This window comes from Anser brachyrhynchus (genome assembly GCF_964034855.1).
Source record: "Anser brachyrhynchus genome assembly, chromosome: 34".
In the NCBI taxonomy this organism is placed as follows: domain Eukaryota; kingdom Metazoa; phylum Chordata; class Aves; order Anseriformes; family Anatidae; genus Anser; species Anser brachyrhynchus.
Genome location: NC_137727.1, coordinates 130,319 through 156,139, shown reverse-complemented (window position 1 = coordinate 156,139; position 25,821 = coordinate 130,319). Strand labels below are relative to the sequence as shown.

Sequence of the window (25,821 nt, the reverse complement as noted above, 5' to 3'; positions counted from 1 at the left end):
TTCAATTTTCCCCACAATTTTGTATTTCTCTCGTTTTTTCAATTTTCCCTTTTTTTATATTCCCAATTTTTAATTTTTTCCCCCAATTTTTTTAAAATTTCCCCCAATTTTTAAAAATGTTTTTAAAAAAGATCCCCACCATTTTTTTTAAAAGTCCCCCCAAATTTTTATTTTTCCTCCCCATCTTTGTAATTTCCCACTTGATTTTTGTAATTTTTCCTCTTCTTTGTATTCCCTCAATTTTATAATTTTTCCCAAATTTTCACCATTTTCCCTCCGCATTTTGTATTTCTCCCCAATTTTTGTGGTCTCTCCTATTTTTATGCCCCCTCCATTTTTTTGCAATTTCTCTCCAAAATTTTATCCATTTTCCCCCAAATTTTGTAATTCCCCTCCAATTTTTGTAATTTCTCTCCAAAATTTTAGATTTCCTCCTCAATTTTTCCATATTTACCCCCCAATTTTTCTAATTTCCCCCTAATTTTTGTATTTCACCCCCAATTTTTACAATTCCCCCCAATTTTTACAATTCCCCGATTTTTTACATGTCCCCCCCTCAATTTTTTATATTTCCTCCTTCAATTTTTTCTCCCCCCCGTATTTTTATGACCCCCCCCATTTTTAACCCCCCCCACCCCCCAAAAACCCCCTCATGCCCCCACAAAATTCCCCCCCCCAAACTTTTTACCCCCTCCCCAGATTTTTAACCCCCCCCAATATTTTTTGGACCCCCCCTATATTTTTAAGACCCCCCCCCCATATTTTTATGACCCCCCCCCCCATATTTTTCACCCCCAAACCCTCCCCAACCCCCTCCCACACCTCCCCAAATTTTCCACCCCCCATCCCCAACTTTTTACCCCCTCCCCTAATTTTTTACCCCCCCCCAATATTTTTTTTGGACCCCCCCCAATATTTTAAGACCCCCCCATATTTTTAAGACCCCCCCTTATTTTTATGAGCCCCCCCCATATTTTTCACCCCCCCAAACCCCCTCCCACCCCTCCCAAAATTTTTTTAACCACCCCCCCAAACTTTTTACCCACCCCCCCAATTTCTTAGCCCCCCCCCTAATTTTTAACCCCCCCTCCCCAAATTTTTTTGTGCCCCCCCACGCAGGATCGCGCCCTGATCCGCCGCCTGGACCTGGTGTGCCAGGCCGTGCTCACCGGCGAGTGGCCCCCCGAGGAACCCCCCCCGTCACCGGGGGGGGGGGGCACCGAGCTCCCCGGGGGGGCGCCCCCGAATCGCCCCCCCCCTACACCCGCCTGCGCCCCCCCGAGAAGGAATTCACCGTGCAGATCAAGGACGTGAGTGCCTCCCCCCCCCCCATTTTGGGGCTGTTTCCTTGAATTTTATCACCCCGAAAATTCCCAAAATTGGGGGGGGGCCTCCGAAGGGCCCCCCCCGAAATATTTTGGGGTCCCCCCCCCCCTTAAATTTCTCCCCCCCCCCCAGGAGGAGGGCTGAAGCTGACCTTCCAGAAGCACCGCCTGGTCCCCAACGGGGCCCTGCGGGAGCCCCCCCCCGCCGCCCCCCCCCCGGGGCCCCCCCCGGGGCCCCCCCCCGGCCCCAAAAAGAGCAGCAAGAAGCTGGTGGAGGTGAGTTTCGGGGAGCCCCCCCCCCAAAAGTTCTGGGGACCCCCCCTACTTTTTGGGACCCCCCCTATTTTAGGGGACACCCCCACCTTTCATTTTGCCCTCCCCTTTAATTTTGGGACCCCCCCCATTAATTTAGGCACCCCCCCCTTAATTTTGGGAACCCCCCTTTAATTTTAGGGCCCCCCCCTTAAATTCAGGGACCCCCCCCTTTTATTTTAGGACCCCCCCTTAAATTTTGCGACCCCCCTTTTAATTTTGAGCCCCCCCCTTTGATTTTGGGACCCCCCCCTTTAATTTTAGCCCCCCCCTTTTAATTTTGGGACCCCCCCCTTTAATTTTAGGACCCCCCCCCCTTTTAATTTTGGGACCCCCCATTAATTTTAGCCCCCCCCCCTTTAATTTTGGACCCCCTTTTAATTTTGAGCCCCCCCCCCTTTTGATTTTGGGACCCCCCCCTTTAATTTTGGGACCCCCCCTTTTATTTTAGGACCCCCCCCATTAATTTGGGGACCCCCCCTTTAATTTTTAGCCCCCCCCTCATTAATTTTTAGCCCCCCCCTTTTAATTTTAGGACCCCCCCCTTTAATTTGGGCCCCCCCTTTTAATTTTGGGACCCCCCCTTTTAATTTTAGCCCCCCCTTTTAATTTTAGGCCCCCCTTTTGATTTTGGACCCCCCCCTTTAATTTTGGGACCCCCCTTTTAATTTTTAGCCCCCCCCCATTAATTTTTAGCCCCCCCCTTTAATTTTGGGGTCCTTCCCCCCCCCCTTTTAAATTTTCGCCCCCCCCCCCCCCCAGCTGGAGCTGCGCTGCCTGGAGGGCCTGGGGGGGGACCCGGGGGGGGGGGACCCCGAAAACCGGGGAGGGGGGGGGCCCGAGCTGCCCCCCCCCCGCCGCCCCCCCCCGCCCCCCGAATTCGCCGCTGAGCCCCGCTTCCTGCCGGTGAGTGCCCCCCCCGCCCCAAAACCCCCCCAAAACCCCCCCAAATTTTCTCGTAACCCCCCCCCAAATTTTTCTCGTGCCCCCCCCCCCCAAATTTTTCGTGCCCCCCCCCCCCCCCCCCCAAAATTTTTGTGCCCCCCCCCCCCCCCCCCAGTTCGTGGACGAGCGCCGGGAGCAGCACAAGTGGCACCGCAAGAAGGTGAGGGGGGGGGCCCCAAAAATTCGGGGGGGGGGGCCCAAAATTCGTGGGGGGGGGGGTCCCAAGAAATTGGGGGGGGGTCCCAAAAAATGGGGGAGGGTCCCCAGAATTTGGGGGGGGGGTGGGTTCTGAGCCCCCCCCCCCCAAGATTTTGGGGCCCCCCCATGAATTTTAGGTCCCCCCCCCTTTAATTTTAGGACCCTTTTTGCCCCCCCCCTTTAATTTTCTGACCCTATTTCCCCCCCCAATTAATTTTAGGACCCCTTTTGCCCCCCCCCATTAATTTTAATCCCCCTTTTTGCCCCCCCCATTAATTTTAGGACCCTATTTCCCCCCCCCTTTTAATTTTACGACCCTTTTTGCCCCCCCATTAATTTTAAGCCCCCTTCTGCCCCCCCCAATAAATTTTAAGCCCCCCTTTTGCCCCCCCCCATTAATTTTATCACCTTATTTCCCCCCCCCATAATTTTAGGGACCCCTTTTGCCCCCCCCCAATAAATTTTAACCCCCCTTTTTGCCCCCCCCTTACAATTTATGACCCTTTTGCCCCCCCCCATTAATTTTAAGCCCCCTTCCCCCCCCCCCGTAATTTTAGGGACCCCTTTTGCCCCCCCCCTTTAATTTTCTGACCCCCCCAATTAATTTTAACCCCCCTTTTTGCCCCCCCCTTACAATTTATGACCCTTTTGCCCCCCCCCCGTTAATTTTAAGCCCCCTTCCCCCCCCCCATAATTTTAGGGACCCCTTTCGCCCCCCCCCTTTTAAAATTTGGGGTCCCCCCCCCCCAAAAATTAACCCCCCCCCCCCTTTCTCCGCAGACCTTCCTGCCGGCCCCCCCGCTGCGCCGCCTGGGCCCGGAGCCGCCCCCCCCCTTGGACCTCTCCCACATGGTGGCGCTGATGGGGGGGGGGGGCCCCCAAAAAATCTCGGCCCCCCCCCAGAAATCGGGGCCCCAAAAAGCCACGGGGGGGGGGCAAAAAGCCGGGGGGGGCCCCCCCCGTTTCGGCCCCCCCCCCACCGACGCCTTCGGCCTCCTGCGGGACCTGCCCCCCCCCAGCGACTGAGGCCCCCCCCCCCTCCTTGAAGAAATTAATTAATTTTTGCCCCCCCCCCCCCCCAGACCCTAAAAATGAGCAATTTTGGGGTTTTTGCCGCGGGGGGGGGGCCGCGGTATTTATATAAATATGTAAAATGTCTCCGGGGGGGGGGGGGGGGTGGGAGGCGGGGGGGGGGGGGCGGCTCTGAGGTGATTTGGGGGAGGGGGGGGGGTAAAAGGGGGAGGGGGGGCAGCGGGTTTTGGGGCGACTTACGGGGTTTCGGGGGCTTTCCGGGGGGAGAGGGGGGCGCGCCGTACGCGGAGGCTGTTGGTTTTTTAATAAAATGAGGTGAAACGCGGCGATTTTGGGTCATTTTTTTCCCGGGGGGGGGGCGCTTTTTGTCCCCCCCCCCCCCCCTTTACATTCCCCTCAGGGAAAATGGCGGCTGTGGCGCTGCCAGGAGTGTGGCGCTGCGCGGCGCCCTCCCTTTGCCCACTGCGCATGCGCGAGCGAGCGGCGGTGCCCTTACTTCCTCACTGCGCACGCGCACGGGTTGCCAGGCGGCGGGAGCACCTTCGGCTGCCTCACTACGCATGCGCACCGCGCGCTATGCGCATGCGCAGTGCGTTTTGTGTATGCTTATGACGAATTTACCTCAAATTTTTAGTTTTTAGGGTAAAAAAAGTGAGGGGTGGCGGGGGATAGAAGGGGTTCGGGCGCCATTTGAGGGGTTTAAAGGGGGATTTAGACGGCGGGATTCTGCGTTTTAAAAGGATTGAGCGCGGTTCGAGTACGCTTTGTGCGTATTTATGAGGAATTTACCTCAAAATTTTAATTTCAAGGGTAAAAACTGAGGAGTTGGGGGGGTTTGTAAGGGGGGGGAGGGGTTTGGGGGCGGTTTTGAGGGGTTTAAAGGGGGGATTTAGGAAGGGGGACACTGCGCACGCGCGGTTGCCATGGCGACGACCCGGAAGCGGAACCTGCGGCGCGCGCGCGCCGGCCCGGCGGCGGCGCGTTCCGGGGGGGGCGCCGTGAGGAGGAGGAGGAGGAAGGCGGCGTGAGGAGGAGGAGGAGAGGGGGAGGAGGAGGAGGAGGAGGAGGAAGGCGGAGGCCGCGCCGGGGCCGCCCCCATGGCGCTCAGCCTCGACCGCGAGGCCTACTACCGCCGGGGTCCGCCGCCTCTATGGCAACTGGCAGGTGGGGGAGGGGGGCGGGGGGGGTTCTGGAAGGTTCTGTGGGGGGTGGGGGGGGAGCTGGGGGGGGGTGTGAGGGGGGTTCGGGGCTTTGGGGAGGGGGCTTAGAGGGGTTATGGGGGGATTTGGGGGGGGTTGGGGGAGTTTAGGGGGGATTTGGGGTTTTGTTTGGGGTTGGGGGGGGATTTGGGGGGTTATTGGGGGATTTGGGGGGGTTACGAGGGGAGTTTGGGGCTTTGCTGGGGATTTAGGGGGGTTATGGGGTGCCTTGGGGCTTTATTTGGGGCTTTGGGGGGACGTTGGGGGGTTATGAGGGGTTGGGGGGGATTTGGGGGGAATTAAGAGGGTTTAGGGGGGATTTGAGGGGGATTTGGGGCTTTATTGGGGGTTTGGGGGGCCGTAGAGGCGTTACTGAGGATTTGCGGGGGTTATGGGGGGGATTTGGGGCTTTATTTCGGGTTTAAGGGGGGCTCAGGGCCTTTATTGGAGGGTTTGGGGGGGATTGGGGGATTTATTGGGGATTTGGGGGGATCTTTGAGGGATTACAGGGGTTTTAGAGGCGTTATTGGGGAAATTTGGGGATTTATTGGGGATTGGGGGGGTCTTTGAGGGATTATGAGGGGTTTGGGGGGATTTAGGGGAGAATTGGGGCTTTATTTGGGATTTGGGGGGGCTTAGAGGCGTTATTGGGGGATTTGGGGGGTTGTGGGGGGAGATTTGGGGATTTATTGGGGATTTCGGGGGGGGTTGAGGGGTTGGGGGGGATTTACAGAGGATTTGGGGCTTTATTTGGGGTTTGGGGTGGGCTTTGAGGGGTTTATGGGGCGCTCAGGAGCTTTATTGGGGTATTTGGGGGGGGATTTGGGGTTTCATTGGGGATTTCAGGGGGTTATGGGGTGGATTTGGGGCTTTATTTGGGTTTAAGGGGGCTTAGAGGAATTTGAGGGGGCTTAGGGTGGGCTCAGAGGCTTTATTGGGGGATTTGGGGTGGGATTTGGGGCTTTATTTGGGTTTGGGGTGGCCTTTGAGGAGTTTAGGGGAGGCTTGGGGTTTTACAGGGGGATTTGGGGGGGATTTGGGGTTTTATTTGGGGTTTGGGGGGGCTTAGAGGCGTTATTGGGGGATTTGGGAGGGTTATGGGGGGGAATTGGGGATTTATTTGGGATTTGGGGGGGCTTTAAGGGGTTATTTGGGGATTTGGGGGGGATTTAGGGGGTATTTGGGGTTTTATTGGGGATTTGGGGGGGATTAGAGAGATTTGAGGGGGGTTTGGAGGGCCCCAGAGGCTTTTTTGGGGGATTTGGGGTGGATTTGGGGCTTTATTTGGGGCTTTATTTGGGGTTTGGGGGGGGGCTTAAATATGTTATTGGGGGATTTGCGGGGGTTGTGGGGGGATTTGGGGGTTTATTTGGGGTTTGGAGGGGTCTTTGTAGGATTTTGGGAGGGATTTCGGGCTTTTGTGGGGGGCTTGGGGGGTCCTTGAAAATTTATTGGGGGATTTAGGGAGATTTTGGGGGGTTTTAGGGGGCTCAGGGGCTTTATTGGGGGATTTGGGGGGGTCTTGGGGGGCTTGAGGGGGATTTGGGGGTTTATTGGGGTTTTTGGGGTGGTCTTTTGGGAGGTTTGGGGGTGATTCGGGGTTTTATTGGGGGTTTTGGGGGGGCTCAGAGACTTTTTGGGGGGGATTTCGGCGGGTCTGGAGGTCTTGTGAGGGGACTTTTGGGCTCTGTGGGATTTTGGGGTCCTCCAGGGGGGTCTGTAGGATTTCGGGGCACCCACGGAGGGGGTCCCCGCCCCCAAATCTCTCCCCCTCCCCCCCCCCCCCCCCCCCCAGAAAGGCGAGGAGGAGTTCGGGGCCGTCGACGCCATCGTGGTGTCGGTGGGGGTGGACGAGGAGATCGTCTACGCCAAGTCCACCGCCCTCCAGGTGAGCCCCCCCGGGGACCCTTTTTGGGGTCACTTCGACCTTTTTTGGGGTCTCGGAACCCCCCAAAAAACCCTAAAACGCCCCCCCCAGACCTGGCTTTTCGGGTACGAGCTGACCGACACCATCATGGCCTTCTGCGAGGACAAGATCCTCTTCATGGCCAGCAAGAAGAAGGTGGAGTTCCTCAAGCAGGTGGCCACCGGCAAGGGGGGGGACAACGCCAACGGGGTCCCCGCCATCACCCTGCTGGTGCGGGAGAAGGTGAGGGGGGCGAGCGGGGGCGGGGTTGCGGGGTTTTGGGGTTCGGGGGGGGCAGAGGTGGGCGGCGGGAGGCGGGGTGTTGAAGTGGGGACGTGGTTTTGGGGTCTCGGGGGGTAGAAATGGGCGTTGGGAGGCGAGATGTTGAGGTGGGGATGTGGTTTTGGGGTCTTGGGGGATGGAAATGGGCGTTGGGATGGCCAAGGTTGAGGTGGGGACGTGGTTTTGGGGTCTTGGGGGGTAGAAATGGGCGTTGGGAGGCGAGGTGTTGAGGTGGGGACGTGGTTTTGGGGTTTCAGGGGGTAGAAACGGGCGTTGGGATGGCCAAGGTTGAGGTGGGGACGTGGTTTTGGGGTCTTGGGGGGTAGAAATGGGCGTTGGGATGACCAAGGTTGAGGTGGGGACGTGGTTTTGGGGTCTTGGGGGGTGGAAATGGGCGTTGGGATGGCCAAGGTTGAGGTGGGGACGTGGTTTTGGGGTCTTGGGGGATGGAAATGGGCGTTGGGATGGCCAAGGTTGAGGTGGGGACGTGGTGTTGGGGTCTTGGGGGGTGGAAACGGGCGTTGGGACCCCAATTTTGAGGTGGGGACGTGGTTTTGGGGTCTTGGGGGGTAGAAATGGGCGTTGGGACCCCAATTTTGAGGTGGGGACGTGCTTTTGGGGTCCCACCACCCTGACGGAGACGCCGCGTCCTCCGGCGTCTAGGTGGGGACGTGGTTTTGGGGTCCCACCACCCTGATGTAGACGCCCGGCGGTGGACGCCGGGGGACGGGAGGGCAGCTTCCGGCGCTTTTAACCGTTTTCCGCGCTTTTCGGCCCAGAACGAGAGCAACAAGGCCAACTTCGAGAAGATGGTGGAGGCCCTGAAGGCCAGCAAGGGCGGCAAGCGCATCGGGGTCTTCAGCAAGGACAAGTTCCCCGGCGACTTCATGAGGAGCTGGAACGACTGCCTGGGCAAGGAGGGCTTCGAGAAGGTTCGAGAAGGTTCTCCCCACCCCCGCGTGGCCCCCCCGGGGGGGGAGGGGGGCTCATTGTCACCCCGATGTCCCCCTCCACCCCCTCCCCAGGTGGACATCAGCGCCGTGGTGGCCTACACCATGGCGGCCAAGGAGGACGGCGAGCTGCAGCTGATGCGCAAGGCGGCCGCCATCACCTCCGAGGTCTTCTCCAAGTTCTTCAAGGAGCGGGTGATGGAGATCGTGGACGCCGACGAGGTTTGGGGGGGGGGGGGGACGCGGGGGGTGGGGCGGCGGCGAGGGGACACGAGGCCACCGCCGCCGCCGCGTCCCTCCCCGCAGAAGGTGCGGCACAGCAAGCTGGCCGAGTCGGTGGAGAAGGCTATCGAGGAGAAGAAGTACCTGGCGGGGGCCGACCCGTCCACCGTGGAGATGTGCTACCCCCCCATCATCCAGAGCGGCGGCAACTACAACCTCAAGTTCAGCGTGGTCAGGTGGGCCGGCCCCAAAAGTCGTCCCCCCCCCCCAAAAAACTTCTTCTCCCCGAGATTGGGCCCCAAAACCGTCCCCGTCCCGAGGCTGGTGGCATCTGGGGGGGCTTCGGTGCAAGGGTTCCATCATGGTGGCATCTGGGGGGGCTTCAGTGCAAGGGTTGCGGCGTGGTGGCATCTGAGCGGGCTTAGGTGCAAGGGTTCCATCATGGTGGCATCTAAGGGAGCTTTGCCAGGGCATCTGAGGGGGCTTTGGTGCAAGGGTTCCATCATGGTGGCATCTAAGGGGGCTTTGCCAGGGCATCTAAGGTGGCTTCGGTGCAAGGGTTCCATCATGGTGGCATCTAAGGGGGCTTCGGTGTTGGGGTTCCATCATGGCGGCATCTGAGGGGGCTTCAGTGTTGGGGTTCCATCATGGCGGCATCTAAGGGGGCTTTGGCGCAAGGGTTCCATCATGGTGGCATCTAAGGGGGCTTCGCCGTTGGGGTTCTGGCGTGGTGGCATCTAAGGGGGCTTCGGTGTTGGGGTTCCATCATGGTGGCATCTGAGGGGGCTTCGGTGTTGGGGTTCCATCATGGTGGCATCTGAGGGGGCTTCACCGTTGGGGTTCCATCATGGTGGCATCTAAGGGGGCTTCGCCGTTGGGGTTCCATCATGGTGGCATCTAAGGGGGCTTCGCCATTGGGGTTCCATGGTGGTGGCATCTAAGGGGGCTTTGCCGTTGGGGTTCCATGGTGGTGGCATCTAAGGGGGCTTTGCCGTTGGGGTTCCATGGTGGTGGCATCTAAGGGGGCTTCGCCGTTGGGGTTCCATGGTGGTGGCATCTAAGGGGGCTTCGCCGTTGGGGTTCCATGGTGGTGGCATCTAAGGGGGCTTCGCTGTTGGGGTTCCATCGTGGTGGCATCTAAGGGGGCTTCGCCGCCGGGCTTCGCATTCCACCGTGAAGACCTCAGGGAGGGTTTTGGAGAATCTCAAGAGGGTTTTGGGGTCGGGGAGGGCGTCATTGTCCCCCCGCTGTCCCCCCCCCAGTGACAAGAACCACATGCACTTCGGGGCCATCACCTGCGCCATGGGCATCCGCTACAAGTCCTACTGCTCCAACCTGGTGCGCACGCTGATGGTGGACCCCCCGCAGGAGATGCAGGACCACTACGCCTTCCTCCTGCAGCTGCAGGAGGAGATGCTGAAGGAGATGCGGCACGGTGGGGACCTCGGGGTGGGGTTGGGGTGGGGGGGGACGCCTCGGGGCCGCCGGGAGGTCCTCAGCGCCCTCCTTCTCCTCGGCAGGGGCGCGGCTCTGCGACGTCTACGGGGCGGTGATGGAGGTGGTGAAGAAGCAGAAGCCGGAGCTGCTGAGCAAGATCACCAAGAACTTGGGGTGAGAAGGGGGGAGGGGCACCTCGGGGACGTTTTGGGGACGTTTTGGGGACATTTTGGGGAGGTCTTGAGGACCTTCTGGTGGTCTCCAGCTTCGCCATGGGGATCGAGTTCCGGGAAGGCTCGCTCGTCATCAACAGCAAGAACCAGCAGCGCCTCAAGAAGGGTGAGGAGCACTTCCACGGCGACGTCCCCCCTTTTTTCGGGGGGGTCCCCGCGGTGTCCCCCCAACGTCCCCGCCGCCTCCTTCTCCAGGCATGGTCTTCAGCATCAACGTGGGCTTCTCGGACCTGCCCAACAAGGAGGGCAAGAAGCCGGAGGAGCGCACCTACGCCATGTTCATCGGCGACACCGTGCTGGTGGACGAGGTGGGGACGCCGGTGGCGTCGGGCCCCACCCCGAGGGGCCGCCACCCGGCCGTGACCCCACGCTCTTCTTCTTCTTCTTCTTCTTCTTCTTCTTCTTCTTCTTCTTCTTCTTCTTCTTCTCCTCCTTCTCCTCCTTCTCCTCCTCTTCCTCCTCGCAGGACGGCCCCGCCGTCATCCTGACCGCCGTCAAGAAGAAGGTCAAGAACGTCGGGATCTTCCTCAAGGTGATGCCCGGAGCATGTTTTGGGGGGGCAAAAACTCTTTTTTTCCTCCTAATTTGGGCAAAATTCACGGTTTTCCGACGTGGTTTGGGCAAAATTCACATTTTTCTGACGTGGTTTGGCCAAAATTGGCTCTTTTTTTGATGTGGTTTGGGCAAAATTGGCTTTTTTCTGACACGGTTGGGGCCAAATTGACTTTCTTTCAACATGGTTTGGGCGAAATTGGTGTTTTCCTGACACGATTTGGGCAAAATTGACTTTTTTTCACGCTCGATTTGGGCAAAACTGACTTTTTCCTGACGTGATTTGGGTAAAATTGGCTCTTTTTTGACGTGGTTTGGCCAAAATTGGCCTTTTTTTGACGTGGTTTGGGCAAAATTGGCTTTTTTCTGTCATGGTTTGGGCAAAATTTAGCTTTTTTCGCGCTAGGTTTGGGCAAAACGGACATTCCCCTGATGTGATTTGGGTAAAATTGACTTTTTTTCTGATAGGAATTGGGCAAAATTGGCTTTTTTCTGACACGGTTGGGGCCAAATTGACTTTCTTTCAACATGGTTTGGGCGAAATTGGTGTTTTCCTGACACAATTTGGGCAAAATTGACTTTTTTCTGATAGGATTTGGGCAAAATAGGGGTTTTCCTGATGCGATTTGGGCAAAATTGATTTTTTTCCTGACACGATTTGGGCAAATTGGCATTTTCCTGACATGATTTGGGCAAAATTGACTTTTTTCTGATGTGATTCAGGCAAAACTGGCTCTTTTCTGTTGGGGTTTGGGCAAAATTGATGGTTTTGTGATGTGATTTGGGCAAAATTGACTTTTTTCACGCTCGATTTGGGCAAAATTGACATTTTCCTGACGCGATTTGGGAAAAATCGACGTTTTTTGACGGGGTTTGGGCAAAACCGGCGTTTTTCTGACGCGATTTGGGCAGAACCGGCGTTTTTTGCCAATTTGGCGTGAAAACGCCCTCTTTCCCCCCAGAACGAGGACGAGGAGGAGGAGGAAGAGGAGAAGGACGAAGCCGAAGACCTCTTGGGCCGCAGCTCCCGGGCGGCGTTGCTGACAGAGCGGACGCGGGTAAGGCTTGGGGGCTGGGTTTTTTTGGGGTAAAAAAGGGGGAAATCGGGTCTGCCACGCCCTTCCCGGTGTCCTCCAGAACGAGCTGACGGCAGAGGAGAAGCGCCGGGCCCACCAGAAGGAGCTGGCCACCCAACTCAACGAAGAAGCCCGCCGCCGCCTGACCGAGCAGAAGGGCGAGCAGCAGATCCAAAAGTGAGCCTCGCTTTCCCGATTTCCCCGTTTTTTTCCCCAAAACGGCCCCTTTTTGACCCGTTTTCCCCTCCTTCAGAGCCCGGAAGTCCAACATCTCCTACAAGAACCCGTCGCTGATGCCCAAGGAGCCCCACATCCGCGAGATGAAGATCTACATCGACAAGAAGTACGAGACCGTCATCATGCCCGTCTTCGGCATCGCCACCCCCTTCCACATCGCCACCATCAAGGTGGGGGCTTTGGGGATGTTTTGGGGGGTTTTGGGGACATTTTGGGGGGTTTGGGGACGTTCTGGGGGGGCTTGGGGACACCTCGGGGTGCCCCGAGTTCTCTGAGGCGGCCAAAGGTTCGTCCAGCCTTGGAGAACCTCAAGGTTGGGTTTTGGGGTGGAGAAACGTTGGGTTTCGGGGTTGGAGAACCTCAACGTAGGGTTTTTGGGGTGGAGAACCCCAATGTTGGGCTTTGGGGTGGAGAAATGGTGAGTTTTGGGGTTGGAGAACCTCAACGATGGGTTTTGGGGTGGAGAAATGGTGAGTTTCGGGGTTGGAGAACCTCAACGTTGGGTTTTGGGCTGAAGAACATCAATGTTGGGTTGTGGTGAGGAGAAATGTTGGGTTTTGGGGTGAAGAACCTCCATGTTGGGTTGTGGAGTGCAGAAGTGTTGGGTTTTGGGATTGGAGAACCTCAACGTTGGGTTTTGAGGTGGAAAAATGTTGAGTTTTGGGGTTGGAGAACCTCAATGTTGAGTTTTGGGGTTGGAGAACCTCATCGTTGGGTTTTGGGGTGAAGAACCTCAACTTTGGGTTGTGGGGTGGAGAAACATTGGGTTTTGGGGTTGGAGAACCTCAACATTGGGTTTTGGGGTGGAGAAACGTTGAGTTTTGGGGTTGGAGAACCTCAATGTTGAGTTTTGGGGTGAAGAACCTCAACTTTGGGTTGTGGGGTGGAGAAACATTGGGTTTTGGGGTTGGAGAACCTCAACATCGGGTTTTGGGGTGGAAAACGTTGAGTTTTGAGGTGGAGAAACGTTGAGTTTTGGGGTTGGAGAACCTCAACGTTGGGCTTTGGGGTGGAAAACGATGAGTTTTGGGGATGAAGAACCTCAATGTTGGGTTTTGGGGTGAAGAACCTCAACGTTGGGTTTTGAGGTGGAGAAATGTTGAATTTTAGGGTTGGAGAACCTCAACATCAGGTTTTGGGGTGGAAAACGTTGAGTTTTGGGGTTGGAGAACCTCAATGTTGAGTTTTGGGGTGAAGAACCTCAACATCGGGTTTTGGGGTTGGAGAACCTCAACGTTGGGTTTTGGGGTGAAGAACCTCAACAGCGGGTTTTGGGGTTGGAGAACCTCAACGTTGGGTTTTGAGGTGGAAAAAGTTGAGTTTTGAGGTGGAAAAATGTTGGATTTTGGGGTGAAGAGCCTCAACATTGGGTTTCGGGGTGGAGAAACGTTGGCTTTTGGGGTTGGAGAACCTCAATGTTGGGTTTTGGGGTGAAGAACCTCGACGTTGGGTTTCGGGGTGGAAAAATGTAGGGTTTTGGGGTTGGAGAACCTCAACGTTGGGTTTTGGGGTGGAAAACCTTGAGTTTTGAGGTGGAAAAATGTTGACTTTTGGGGTTGGAGAACCTCAACGTTGGGTTTTGGGGTTGGAGAACCTCAACATTGGGTTTTGGGGTGGAAAACGTTGAGTTTTGAGGTGGAAAAATGTAGGGTTTTGGGGCTGGAGAACCTCAATGTTGGGTTTTGGGGTTGGGGAACCTCAATGTTGGGTTTTGGGGTGGAGAAATGTTGAGTTTTGGGGTTGGAGAACCTCGACGTTGGGTTTTGGGGTGGAAAACATTGAGTTTTGAGGTGGAAAAATGTAGGGTTTTGGGGCTGGAGAACCTCAAGGTTGGGTTTTGGGGTGAAGAACCTCAACATTGGGTTTTGGGGTGGAGAAATGTTGAGTTTTGGGGTTGGAGAACCTCAAAGTTGGGCTTTGGGGTGGAAAACGTTGAGTTTTGAGGTGGAAAAATGTTGGGTTTTGGGGTGAAGAACCTCAACATCGGCTTTTGGGGTCGGAGAACCTCAACGTCGGTCTTTTTGGGTTGAAATCGGGCGGATTCGACACCGCGAGGCGCCGTTCGGCGTCTCGGGGCGGACGTAAAGCGCCGAAACTCCCCCCCCCTCCTTTCTTTTTGGGTTCAAACCGTCCGTTTTTGGCGCAGAACATCAGCATGTCGGTGGAAGGAGACTACACCTACCTCCGCATCAACTTCTACTGCCCCGGCAGCGCCTTGGGGCGCAACGAAGGCAACATCTTCCCCAACCCCGAGGCCACCTTCGTCAAGGAGATGTGAGGGACGGGGTGGGGTGGTGGACACCTCGGGGACACCTCGGGGACACCCCGGGGACGTTTTTTGGGGGTGGGGTGACCCCGCGGTTGTCCACCTCCTGGCAGAACCTACCGGGCGTCCAACATGAAGACGCCGGGCGAGCAGACGGTGCCGGCGCTCAACCTGCAGAACGCCTTCCGTATCATCAAGGAGGTCCAGAAGCGCTACAAGACGCGGGAGGCCGAGGAGAAGGAGAAGGAGGTGACCGAAAAAAGGGGGGGGGGGGAAGGCCCCGGCGGGCGGAGGTCCCCGCGGGTGTCGCCTAGGGGGCTGGTGGCACCCGTCGCGGTCTTCTCCAGGGGATAGTGAAGCAGGACTCGTTGGTCATCAACCTCAACCGGAGCAACCCCAAGCTGAAGGACCTCTACATCCGGCCCAACATCGCGCAGAAGAGGATGCAGGGCTCGCTGGAGGCCCACGTCAACGGTACCTGGTGGTGGAGATGGTGGAGGAGGTGGTGGAGATGAAGGTGGCGGTGATGGCGATGATGATGGAGGCCGCCTCGGTTGTCCCCGCAGGGTTCCGCTTCACCTCGGTGCGCGGCGACAAGGTGGACATCCTCTACAACAACATCAAGCACGCCGTCTTCCAGCCCTGCGACGGCGAGATGATCATCGTGCTCCACTTCCACCTCAAGGTCCTCCACCGACGGGGCTCCCGGGGTCCTTTTTTTGGGAAAAACACTAAAATTTGTGATTTTTGGGGTCGCAGAACGCCATCATGTTCGGGAAGAAGCGCCACACGGACGTCCAGTTCTACACGGAGGTGGGCGAGATCACCACCGACCTGGGCAAGCACCAGCACATGCACGACCGAGATGACCTCTACGCCGAGCAGGTGGGCTTCTCGGGGTCCTCAGGGTGGGCTTTTGGGTTCTTGGGTGGTGTTTTGGGGTCTCGGGGTGGTCTTGGAGGTTCTCCGGGAGGTCTTTTGGGGTCTCGGGGTGGTTTTGGGGGGTTCTCGGGATAGTTTTCAGGGTTCTGGAAGAGTGTTTTGGTTTCTTGGGGTGGTATTTTGGGTTCTCGGGGTGGTTTTGGGTTCTTCAGTGGTGTTTTGGGGTCTCGGGGTGGTTTTGAGGGTTCTTGGGTGGTGTTTTGGGGTCTCGGGGTGGTCTTGGAGGTTCTCCAGGAGGTGTTTTGGGGTCTCGGGGTGGTTTTGAGGGTTCTTGGGTGGTGTTTTGGGTTCTTCAGTGGTGTTTTGGGGTCTTGGGGTGGTCTTGGAGGTTCTCCAGGAGGTGTTTTGGGGTCTTGGGGTGGTTTTGAGGGTTCTTGGGTGGTGTTTTGGGGTCTCGGGGTGGTTTTGAGGGTTCTTGGGTGGTGTTTTGGGGTCTCGGGGTGGGTTTAAGGGTTCTTGGGTGGTGTTTTGGGGTCTCGGGGTGGGTTTAAGGGTTCTTGGGTGGTGTTTTGGGGTCTCGGGGTGGGTTTAAGGGTTCTTGGGTGGTGTTTTGGGGTCTCGGGGTGGTCTTGGAGGCTCTCCGGAAGGTGTTTTGGGGTCTCGGGGTGGTTTTTGAGGATCTCCGGGGGGCGTTTTGGGTTTTTGAGGTGTTTTTAAGGTTTCTTGGGTGGTGTTTTGGGTTCTTCAGTGGTGTTTTGGGGTCTTGGGGTGGTTTTTGAGGTTCTCCGGGAGGTGTTTTGGGGTCTCGGGGTGGTTTAGAGGGTTCCTGGCAGGTGTTTTGGGTTCTGGACGAGTCTTTTGGTTTCTTGGGGAGGTTTTGGGTTCTTCAGTGGTGTTTTGGGACCTTGGGGTGGTCTTGGAGGTTCTCTGGGAGGTGTCTTGGGGTCTCAGGGTGGTCTTTTGGGTTCTTCGGTGGTGTTTTGGGGTCTCGGGGAGGTCTTGGAGGTTCTCCAGGAGGTGTTTTGGGGTGTCGGGGTGGTTTTGAGGGTTCTTGAGTGGTGTTTTGGGGTCTCGGGGTGGTCTTGAGGGTTTCTGTGAGGTGTTTTGGGGTCTCAGGATGGTTTTGAGGGTTCTTGGGTGGTGTTTTGGGGTCTCGGGGAGGTCTTGGAGGTTCTCCAGGAGGTGTTTTGGGGTGTCGGGGTGGTTTTGAGGGTTCTTGAGTGGTGTTTTGGGGTCTCGGGGTGGTCTTGAGGGTTTCTGTGAGGTGTTTTGGGGTCTCAGGGTGGTTTTGAGGGTTCTTGGGTGGTGTTTTGGGGTCTCGGGGTGGTCTTGGAGGTTCTCCGGGAGGTGTTTTGGGGTCTCGGGGTGGTTTAGAGGGTTCTTGGGTGGTGTTTTGGGGTCTCGGGGTGGTCTTGGAGGTTCTCCAGGAGGTGTTTTGGGGTCTCGGGGTGGTTTAGAGGGTTCTTGGGTGGTGTTTTGGGGTCTTGGGGTGGTCTTGGAGGGTCTCCAGGAGGTGTTTTGGGGTCTCGGGGTGGTTTAGAGGGTTCTTGGGTGGTGTCTTGGGGTCTCAGGGTGGTTTTCGAGGTTCTCCAGGAGGTGTTTTGGGTTCTTGGGGTGGTTTTAAGGGTTCTTGGGTGGTGTTTTGGGGTCTTGGGGTGGTCTTGGAGGTTCTCCAGGAGGTGTTTTGGGGTCTTGGGGTAGTCTTGGAGGTTCCCTGGGAGGTGTTTTGGGGTCTCGGGATGGTTTAGAGGGTTCTTGGGTGGTGTTTTGGGGTCTCGGGGTGGTTTTGAGGGTCCTTGAGTGGTGTTTTGGGGTCTCGGGGTGGTCTTGGAGGTCCTCCCGGAGGTATTTTGGGGTCTCGGGGTAGTTTTGGGGGTTCTCGGGGTAGTTTTGGGGGTTCTCGGGGTAGTTTTGAGGGTTCTGGAAGAGTCTTTTGGTTTCTTGAGGTGGTATTTTGGGTTCTCGGGGTGGTTTTGGGTTCTTCAGTGGTGTTTTGGGGTCTTGGGGTGGTTTTTGAGGTTCTCCGGGAGGTGTTTTGGGTTCTGGAAGAGTCTTTTGGTTTCTTGGGGTGGTATCTTGGGTTCTCGGGGTGGTTTTGAGCATTATTTGGTGGTGTTTTGTGTTGTCCAGGTGGTCTTTTGGGTTCTCGGGGTGCTTTTGGGCGTTCTCAGGTTTTTTGGGTTCTCAACGTCGTTTTGGAGGTTCTTGGTGTGGTTTCGAGGGTTCTGGAAGAGTCTTTTGGGGTCTTGGATGGTGCTTTGGGTTCTTGAGGTGGTTTTGAGGGTTCTGGGGGTGTGTTTTGGGTTCTAGAAGAGTCTTTTCTGTTCTGGGGGTGGTCTTGGAGGTTCTGGGAGTGTCTTTTGGGTTCCGGAAGAGTCTTTTGGGGTCTTAGAGGTTCTTGGAGCGGTCTGGGAGGTTCTCGGGCTGTCTTTTGGGTTCTTCGGGTGGTTTTTTGCCTTTGGGGGGGGGTCTTTTGTTTTTTTAGGGTGCTTGGGGGAGTTCTTGGGGAGGTTTTTAGGATTCTGGAGATGCTTTTCACCATTGGGGCGGTTTTGGGGGTCCTTGGGGGCGGTTTTGGAGGTCCTTGGGGTGGTTTTGAGGGTCCTTGGGGTGCTTTGGGGAGTTCTTGGGGAGGTTTTTAGGATTCAGGAGATGGTTTTGGGGGTCCTCGGGGAGGTTTTGGGGGTCCTCGGGGAGGTTTTGGGGGTCCTCGGGGAGGTTTTGGGGGTCCTCGGGGAGGTTTTGGGGGTCCTCGGGGAGGTTTTTAGGATTCAGGAGATGTTTTTGACCATTGGGGTGGTTTTTGGGGGTCCTCGGGGAGGTTTTTGGGGGTCCTCGGGGAGGTTTTTGGGGTCCTTGGGGTGGTTTTGGAGAGTTTTTGGGGAGATTTTTTAGGATTCTGGAGATGTTTTTGACCATTGGGGTGGTTTTGGGGAGTTCTTGGGGAGGTTTTTAGGATTCTGGAGATGTTTTTGACCATTGGGGTGGGTTTGGAGGTCCTTGGGGTGTTTCGGGGCGATCTTGGGGTGCTTTTGGGGGTCCTCGGGGTGGTTTTGGGGGTCTCGGGGTGGTTTTGAGGTTCTCCGGGAGGTGTTTTGGGGTCTCGAGGTGGTTTAGAGGGTTCTTGGGTGGTGTTTTGGGGTCTCAGAGTGGTCTTGGAGGTTCTCCGGGAGGTGTTTTGGGGGTCCTCGGGGTGGTTTTGGGGAGTTCTTGGGGAGGTTTTTAGGATTCAGGAGATGTTTTTTGACCATTGGGGTGGGTTTGGAGGTCCTTGGGGTGTTGTGGGTCTTCTGGGGGTGGTTTTGGGGGGTTCTGGGGGTGGTTTTGGGGGTTCTGGGGGTGGTTTTGGGGCCGCTGACCCCCCAGGTCCCCCCCCAGATGGAGCGGGAGATGCGCCACAAGCTGAAGACGGCCTTCAAGAACTTCATCGAGAAGGTGGAGGCCCTCACCAAGGAGGAGCTGGAGTTCGAGGTGCCCTTCCGGGAGCTGGGGTGAGTGGGGCCTCCGGGGCGAGGAGACCCCAAAATACGTCTTTTTTCCCCCAAAAAAACCCCACCTTTGGAGCCCCCCGAGCCCACCGCGCCTCTCCTCCAGGTTCAACGGCGCCCCGTACCGCAGCACCTGCCTCCTCCAACCCACCAGCAGCGCCTTGGTGAACTGCACGGAATGGGTGAGGGCCTTCGCTTTGTTTTTTTGGGGGGGCCGAAACGAAGCGGGTTCGGAGGCCGGCGGGACCTCCCGCTTGACGGTTGCCTCCTCCTCCTCCTCCTCCTCCTCCTCCTCCTCCTCCTCCTCCCCAGCCTCCCTTCGTGGTGACCCTGGACGAGGTGGAGCTGATCCACTTCGAGCGGGTGCAGTTCCACCTCAAGAACTTCGACATGGTCATCGTCTACAAGGACTACAGCAAGAAGGTCACCATGATCAACGCCATCCCCGTCGCCTCCCTCGACCCCATCAAGGAGTGGCTCAAGTCAGTGTCCTCCCCCCACCCCACCCCACCCCGAGGCCCCGCCACCTCCTCCAGCCTCCTCTTCCTCCTCACCCTCCTCCCTTCCTCGCCCAGCTCCTGCGACCTCAAGTACACCGAGGGCGTCCAGTCGCTCAACTGGACCAAGATCATGAAGACCATCGTGGACGACCCCGAGGGCTTCTTCGAGCAGGGCGGGTGGTCCTTCTTGGAGCCCGAAGGCGAGGTGAGGACCTCCCTGGGGCAACTTGGGGACCTCCCCGGGGCAGTTGGGGTCCTCCTGGGGGCAGTTTTGGACCTCCAGGGGCAGTTGAGGTCCACCTGGGGGCAGTGTTGGACCTCCAGGGGTAGTTTTGGTCTTAATGGGAGTAGTTTTGGACCTCCTGGGTTAGTTGAGGTCCTCCTGGGGGTAGTTTTGGACCTCCTGGGGGCAGTTGAGGTCCTCTAGGGTTAGTTGAGGTCCTCCCGGGGGCAATTTGGGGACCTCCCGGGGGCAGTTTTAGACCTCCAGGGTTAGTTGAGGTCCTCCCAGGGCAGTTTTGGACCTCCTGGGGGCAGTTTTGGACCTCCTGGGGGCAGTTGAGGTCCTTGCGGGGGCAGTTTTGGACCTCCAGGGCTAGTTAAGGTCCTTGCGGGGGCAGTTTTGGACCTCCAGGGGTAGTTGAGGTCCTCCCGAGGGTAGTTTTGGACCTCCAGGGGCAGTTGAGGTCCTCCCGAGGGTAGTTTTGGACCTCTAGGGGTAGTTGAGGTCCTCCCGGGGGCAGTTTTGGACCTCCAGGGGCAGTTGAGGTCCTCCCGGGGGCAGTTTTGGACCTCCAGAGTTAGTTGAGGTCCTCCCGGGGCAGTTGAGGTCCTCCCGGAGCAGTTTTGGACCTCCTGGTGGCAGTTTTGGACCTCCAGCGTTAGTTGAGGACCTCCTGGGGGCAGTTTTGGACCTCCAGGGTTAGTTTTGGTCCTCCAAGGGCAGTTGAGGTCCTCCTGGGGGCAGTTTTGGACTACCAGGGGCAGTTGAGGTCCTCCTGGGAGCAGTTGAGGTCTTCCTGGGGGTAGTTTTGGACCTCCCGGGTTAGTTGAGGTCCTCCCGGGTTAGTTGAGGTCCTCCTGGGGGCAATTTGGGGACCTCCTGGGGGCAGTTGAGGACCTCCAGGCTTAGTTGAGGTCCTCCTGGGGGCAGTGTTGGACCTCCAGAGGTAGTTTTGGTCCTCCTGGGGGCAGTTGAGGTCCTCCCGGGTTAGTTGAGGACCTCCAGGGGGGCAGTTTTGGTCCTCCTGGGAGCAGCTGAGGTCCTCCTCGGGGTAGTTTTGGACCTCCAGGGGTAGTTGAGGTTCTCCTAGGGGCAGTTTTGGACCTCTAGGGGCAGTTGAGGTCCTCCTGGGGGCAATTTGGGGACCTCCAGGGTTAGTTGAGGTCCTCCTGGTGGCAGTTTTGGTCCTCCTAGGGGCAGTTTTGGACCTCCAGTGTTAGTTTTGGACCTCCTGCGGGCAGTTTTGGACCTCCAGGGCTAGTTGAGGTCCTCCTGGGGGCAGTTTTGGACCTCCAGGGTTAGTTGAGGTCCTCCTGGGGGCAGTTTTGGTCCTCCAGGGTTAGTTGAGGTCCTCCTAGGGGCAATTTGGGGACCTCCTGGGGGCAGTTGACGTCCTCCTGGGGACAGTTTTGGACCTCCAGGGCTAGTTGAGGTCCTCCTGGGAGCAGCTGAGGTCCTCCTGCTGGCAGTTTTGGACCTCCAGGGGCAGTTGACGTGCTCCTGGGGGCAATTTGGGGACCTCCTGGGCTAGTTGAGGTCCTCCCGGGGGCACTTTCGGACCTCCCGGGGGCAGTTGAGGCCCTTCGTTGCCCTCCAACGTCGCGCCGTGTCCCCCCCCCGGCAGGGCAGCGACGCGGAGGTGGGCGAGTCGGAGTCGGAGATCGAGGACGAGACCTTCAACCCCTCGGAGGAGGACTACGAGGAGGAGGAGGAGGACAGCGACGAGGATTACTCCTCCGAGGCCGAGGAGTCCGGTACGTGCCCGCCCAGACCCCAGGGGGCCTCCACGTCCCCGGGGAGGTGGCCTCCACGTCCCCAAGAGTCAAGGTGCCACATCCTCAAGGAGGTGGCCTCTAAATGCCCAAGGAGGTGGCCTCTAAATCGGAGGTGGCCTCTAAATCCCTAAGGAGGTGGCCTCCATGTCCCCAAAGAAGTGGCCTCCATGTCCCAAAGGAGGTGGCCTCTAAATCCTCAAGGAGGCGGCCTCCACATCCCCAAAGAAGTAGCCTCCATGTCCCCAAGGAGGTGGCCTCTAAATCCCCAAAGTAGCCTCCGTGTCCCCAAGGAGGTGGCCTCCATCTCCCCAAGAGACAAGATGTCCCCAAGGAGGTAGCCGCCACCTCCCGAGGAGGTGGCCTCTAAATCCCCAAGGAGGTGGCCTCCATGGCCCCAAAGATCAAGGTGCCATGTCCCCAAAGGAAGTGGCCTCCACATTCCTAAGGAGTTGGCCTCCACCTCCCCAAGAGTCAAGGTGTCATGTCCCCAAGGAGGTGGCCTCTAAAGCCTCGAGGAGGTGGCCTCCACATCCCCAAAGAAGTGGCCTCCATGTCCCCAAGGAGCTGGCCTCTAAATCCCCAAGGAGGTGGCCTCCATGTCCCCAAAGAAGTGGCCTCCATGTCCCCAAGGAGGTGGCCTCCACATTCCTAAGGAGGTGGCCTCTATGTCCCCAAAGAAGTAGCCTCCACGTCCCCAAGAGTCAAGGTGTCACGTCCCCAAGGAGGTGGCCTCCACGTCCCCGAGGAGGTGGCCTCTACATCCCCAAGAGTCAAGACACCATGTCCCCAAGGAGGTGGCCTCCATGTCCCCAAGGAGGTGGCCTCCATGTCCCCAAGGAGGTGGCCTCCACGTCCCCAAGAGTCAAGGTGTCACGTCCCCAAGGAGGTGGCCTCCACGTCCCCAAGGAGGTGGCCTCTACATCCCCAAGAGTCAAGACGCCATGTCCTCAAGGAGGTTGCCTCCAACTCCCCAAGGAGGTGGCCTCCTTGTCCCCAAAGAAGTAGCCTCCATGTCCCCAAGGAGGTGGCCTCTACATCCCCAAGAGTCAAGACACCATGTCCCCAAGGAGGTGGCCTCTAAATCCCCAAGGAGGTGGCTTCCATGTCCCCAAGGAGGTGGCTTCCATGTTCCCAAGGAGGTGGCCTCTAAATGCCCAAAGAAGTAGCCTCCACATCCCCAAGGAGGTGGCCTCCACGTCCCCAAAGAAGTGGCCTCCATGACCCCAAGGAGGTGGCCTCTACATCCCCAAGAGTCAAGACACCACGTCCCCAAGGAGGTGGCCTCCACATTCCTGAGGAGGTGGCCTCCATGTCCTCAAGAGTCAAGACACCAGGTCCCCATGGAGGTGGCCTCCACATTCCTAAGGAGGTGGCCTCCATGTCCTCAAGAGTCAAGGCGCCATGTCCCCAAGGAGGTGGCCTCCAAATCCCCAAGGAGGTGGCCTCCTTGTCCCCAGAGAAGTAGCCTCCACGTCCCCAAAAGTCAAGGTGTCATGTCCTCAAGTAGGTGGCCTCTAAATCCCCAAGGAGGTGGCTTCCATGTCCCCAAGGAGGTGGCTTCCATGTTCCCAAGGAGGTGGCCTCTAAATGCCCAAAGAAGTAGCCTCCACATCCCCAAGGAGGTGGCCTCCACATCCCCAAAGAAGTGGCCTCCATCTCCCCAAGAGACAAGATGTCCCCCAGAAGGTAGCCACCACCTCCCGAGGAGGTGGCCTCTACATCCCCAAGGAGGCGGCCTCCACGTCCCCAAAGAAGTGGCCTCCATGACCCCAAGGAGGTGGCCTCTACATCCCCAAGAGTCAAGACACCACGTCCCCAAGGAGGTGGCCTCCACATTCCTGAGGAGGTGGCCTCCATGTCCTCAAGAGTCAAGACGCCAGGTCCCCAAGGAGGTGGCCTCCACATCCCCAAAGTAGCCTCCACGTCCCCATGGAGCTGGCCTCCACCTCCCCAAGAGTCAAGATGCCACGTCCCCATGGAGGTGGCCTCCATGTCCCCAAGAGTCAAGGTGTCACGTCCCCAAGGAGGTGGCCTCTAAATCCCCAAGGAGGTGGCCTCCACCTCCCCAAGAGTCAAGGCGCCACGTCCCCATGGAGGTGGCCTCCACATTCCTAAGGAGGTGGCCTCCATGTCCTCAAGAGTCAAGACATAATGTCCCCAAGGAGGTTGCCTCCAAATCCCCAAGGAGATGGCCTCCTTGTCCCCAGAGAAGTAGCCTCCACGTCCCCAAAAGTCAAGGTGTCACGTCCCCAAGGAGGTGGCCTCTAAATCCCCAAGGAGGTGGCTTCCATGTCCCCAAGGAGGTGGCTTCCATGTTCCCAAGGAGGTGGCCTCTAAATGCCCAAAGAAGTAGCCTCCACATCCCCAAGGAGGTGGCCTCCACATCCCCAAAGAAGTGGCCTCCATCTCCCCAAGAGACAAGATGTCCCCCAGAAGGTAGCCACCACCTCCCGAGGAGGTGGCCTCTACATCCCCAAGGAGGCGGCCTCCACGTCCCCAAAGAAGTGGCCTCCATGACCCCAAGGAGGTGGCCTCTACATCCCCAAGAGTCAAGACACCACGTCCCCAAGGAGGTGGCCTCCACATTCCTGAGGAGGTGGCCTCCATGTCCTCAAGAGTCAAGACGCCAGGTCCCCAAGGAGGTGGCCTCCACATCCCCAAAGTAGCCTCCACGTCCCCATGGAGCTGGCCTCCACCTCCCCAAGAGTCAAGATGCCACGTCCCCATGGAGGTGGCCTCCAGGTCCCCAAGAGTCAAGGTGTCACGTCCCCAAGGAGGTGGCCTCTAAATCCCCAAGGAGGTGGCCTCCACCTCCCCAAGAGTCAAGGCGCCACGTCCCCATGGAGGTGGCCTCCACATTCCTAAGGAGGTGGCCTCCATGTTCTCAAGAGTCAAGACATAATGTCCCCAAGGAGGTTGCCTCCAAATCCTCAAGGAGGTGGCCTCCTTGTCCCCAAAGAAGTACCCTCCACATCCCCAAAAGTCAAGGTGTCACGTCCCCAAGGAGGTGGCCTCCATGTCCCCAAGGAGGTGGCCTCCAAATCCCCAAGGAGATGGCCTCCACCTTCTCAAGAGTCAAGGTGCCACGTCCCCATGGAGGTGGCCTCCATGTCCCCAAGGAGGTGGCCTCTACATCCCCAAGGAGGTGGCCTCCATGTCCCCATGGAGGTGGCCTCCATGTCCTCAAGAGTCAAGACATAATGTCCCCAAGGAGGTGGCCTCCAAATCCCCAAGGAGGTGGCCTCCTTGTCCCCAAAGAAGTAGCCTCCACGTCCCCATGGAGGCGGCCTCCATCTTCCCAAGGAGGTGGCCTCCACGTCCCCGAGGAGGTGGCCTCCACGTCCCCGGTGTCCCCCCCTAACCCCCCCGTCGTCCCCCCCCAGAATACTCCAAGGAGTCCCTGGGGAGCGAGGAGGAGAGCGGCAAGGACTGGGACGAGCTGGAGGAGGAGGCCCGCAAAGGTGAGGCCGCGGAGGCTCTTTTTCGGGTCAATTTTTTGGCGGTTTTGGGGGTTCTCCTTTAACCGTTTTCGGCCTTTTTCCCCCCAAAAAACAACCCAAAGCCGACCGCGAGAGCCAGTACGAGGAGGAGGAGGAGCACGGCCGCAGCCGCAAGAGGAAGGCTCCGGCTCACGGCCGCCACAGCGCCCGCAGCCCCGGCCGCAGCGGGGGGCCCCCGAAAAAGAAGAGGAAGTAAGGATCGGGGGGGGCCGGGGGGGGCCCGTCCCCCCGAAATCCTTCACGGACTCGTTTTTTTGCCCCCGTTTTCCTGGGTTTTGGGGTTTTTTTGGGGGGTTGTTTTTGGCGTTTTTTGGGTTTTTTTCCTCGCGGGGGGGGGGGGGCCGGACCAAGGCTTGGCGCGGGGTTGGGGTTGTGTTTGTTTTTGTTGTTTTTTTTTTTTTTTGGGGTGCGGGGGTCACCCCCCTTTTTGAGGGGACGAGCTTGGGAGCCCCGAAAGCCCCAAATCCCCAAGATTTGGGCTCAAAAACCCCAAGATTTGGGCTCGGAAAGCCCAAAAACGGGGGCGCGGGGGCCTCAAAATGGCGGCCGCGGACCCCCCAAAATGGCGGCCGCGGGCCCCAAAAGGGAGCCCCGAAATCGGGGTTAACGACCCCAAAACGGGGGCCGAACCCCCCCCCCACCCAGCTTCGGGGTGGGGGGTCCCCAAAAAGCCATAGAGGTGGGGGGGGGACCCCAAAACCCCCCAGATTCACCCCAAAATTTGCGTGCGCCCCCCCCCCCCCCCCCCAAAGTTTCTGAATTTGGGGAGGGGGGACCCCTAAAACCCCCCTGAGACGGGCCCAAAATGCGCTGGGACAATACTGGGGGGGGGTCCCCCAAAATTTTTAGGGGGGGGCACCCCAAAAACAAAAAAAACCACCCCAAAACCCCAAATTCCGCCCTATTTATCCCCCTGCCCCGCAGGAGGATAAATATTTATTTTTTTTTAACGTTTTTTGGCCCCCCCCCTTCCCCCCCCGACTTTGGCCGTAGCCGGTAGCCCTCGGTCTTTTCCACGCGCCGCGTTCAATAAAAGAAAAGTGGTGTTTTTTGTAACTTTTTGGGGTGAAAAGTGCTTGTTTTAGGACATTCGGGCGGGGGGGGGGGGGGGGGGGGGCGCACCTGAGGAGACCGCTCGGGGAGGGAGGGGGGGAGTGACAGGGCCGCCAGCCAATCGCGTCGCGGCGTTCTTGAAGCGTCAGCCAATCACAGCGCGCGTTCCGCCGAGGGCCCGCCCTCCCGCCGCCTCAGCCCGTTGGCCTCCCCCCCTCCCTTCGAGCC

At 57.9% G+C, this 25,821-nt stretch overlaps 1 protein-coding gene and 2 long non-coding RNA genes across 4 annotated transcripts; 2 read left to right on the top strand and 1 right to left on the bottom strand.

Annotated features, from left to right (window-relative positions):
- Positions 1-4,894: 4,894 nt before the first annotated feature.
- On the top strand, positions 4,895-25,596 carry SUPT16H (SPT16 homolog, facilitates chromatin remodeling subunit). The gene is given in 27 exon segments (XM_080571586.1): positions 4,895-4,948; positions 4,950-4,976; positions 6,807-6,899; positions 6,990-7,160; positions 7,979-8,131; positions 8,225-8,371; positions 8,456-8,607; positions 9,634-9,806; positions 9,892-9,982; positions 10,074-10,147; positions 10,237-10,349; positions 10,508-10,573; positions 11,556-11,651; positions 11,731-11,846; positions 11,923-12,076; positions 14,053-14,180; positions 14,286-14,421; positions 14,520-14,646; positions 14,739-14,857; positions 14,932-15,057; positions 18,433-18,545; positions 18,649-18,724; positions 18,855-19,024; positions 19,118-19,247; positions 20,890-21,019; positions 24,424-24,501; positions 24,603-25,596. Coding segments are annotated over 27 exon segments (3,132 nt in total). The 5' UTR covers positions 4,895-4,909; the 3' UTR covers positions 24,737-25,596.
- LOC308184479 lies at positions 15,578-18,105 on the top strand. The gene is made up of 3 exons (XR_013942665.1): positions 15,578-16,608; positions 16,651-16,721; positions 17,073-18,105. It is a non-coding gene; the product is annotated as an uncharacterized lncRNA (long non-coding RNA).
- On the bottom strand, positions 19,265-20,883 carry LOC308184480. Of its 2 annotated transcripts, XR_013942666.1 has the most exons (4): positions 20,785-20,883; positions 20,681-20,742; positions 20,494-20,596; positions 19,265-19,834 (listed from the first exon to the last, which is right to left on the bottom strand). It is a non-coding gene; the product is annotated as an uncharacterized lncRNA (long non-coding RNA). The 2 variants fall into 2 exon arrangements; XR_013942667.1 differs by having other exon boundaries at positions 20,681-20,862.
- Positions 25,597-25,821: the final 225 nt, after the last annotated feature.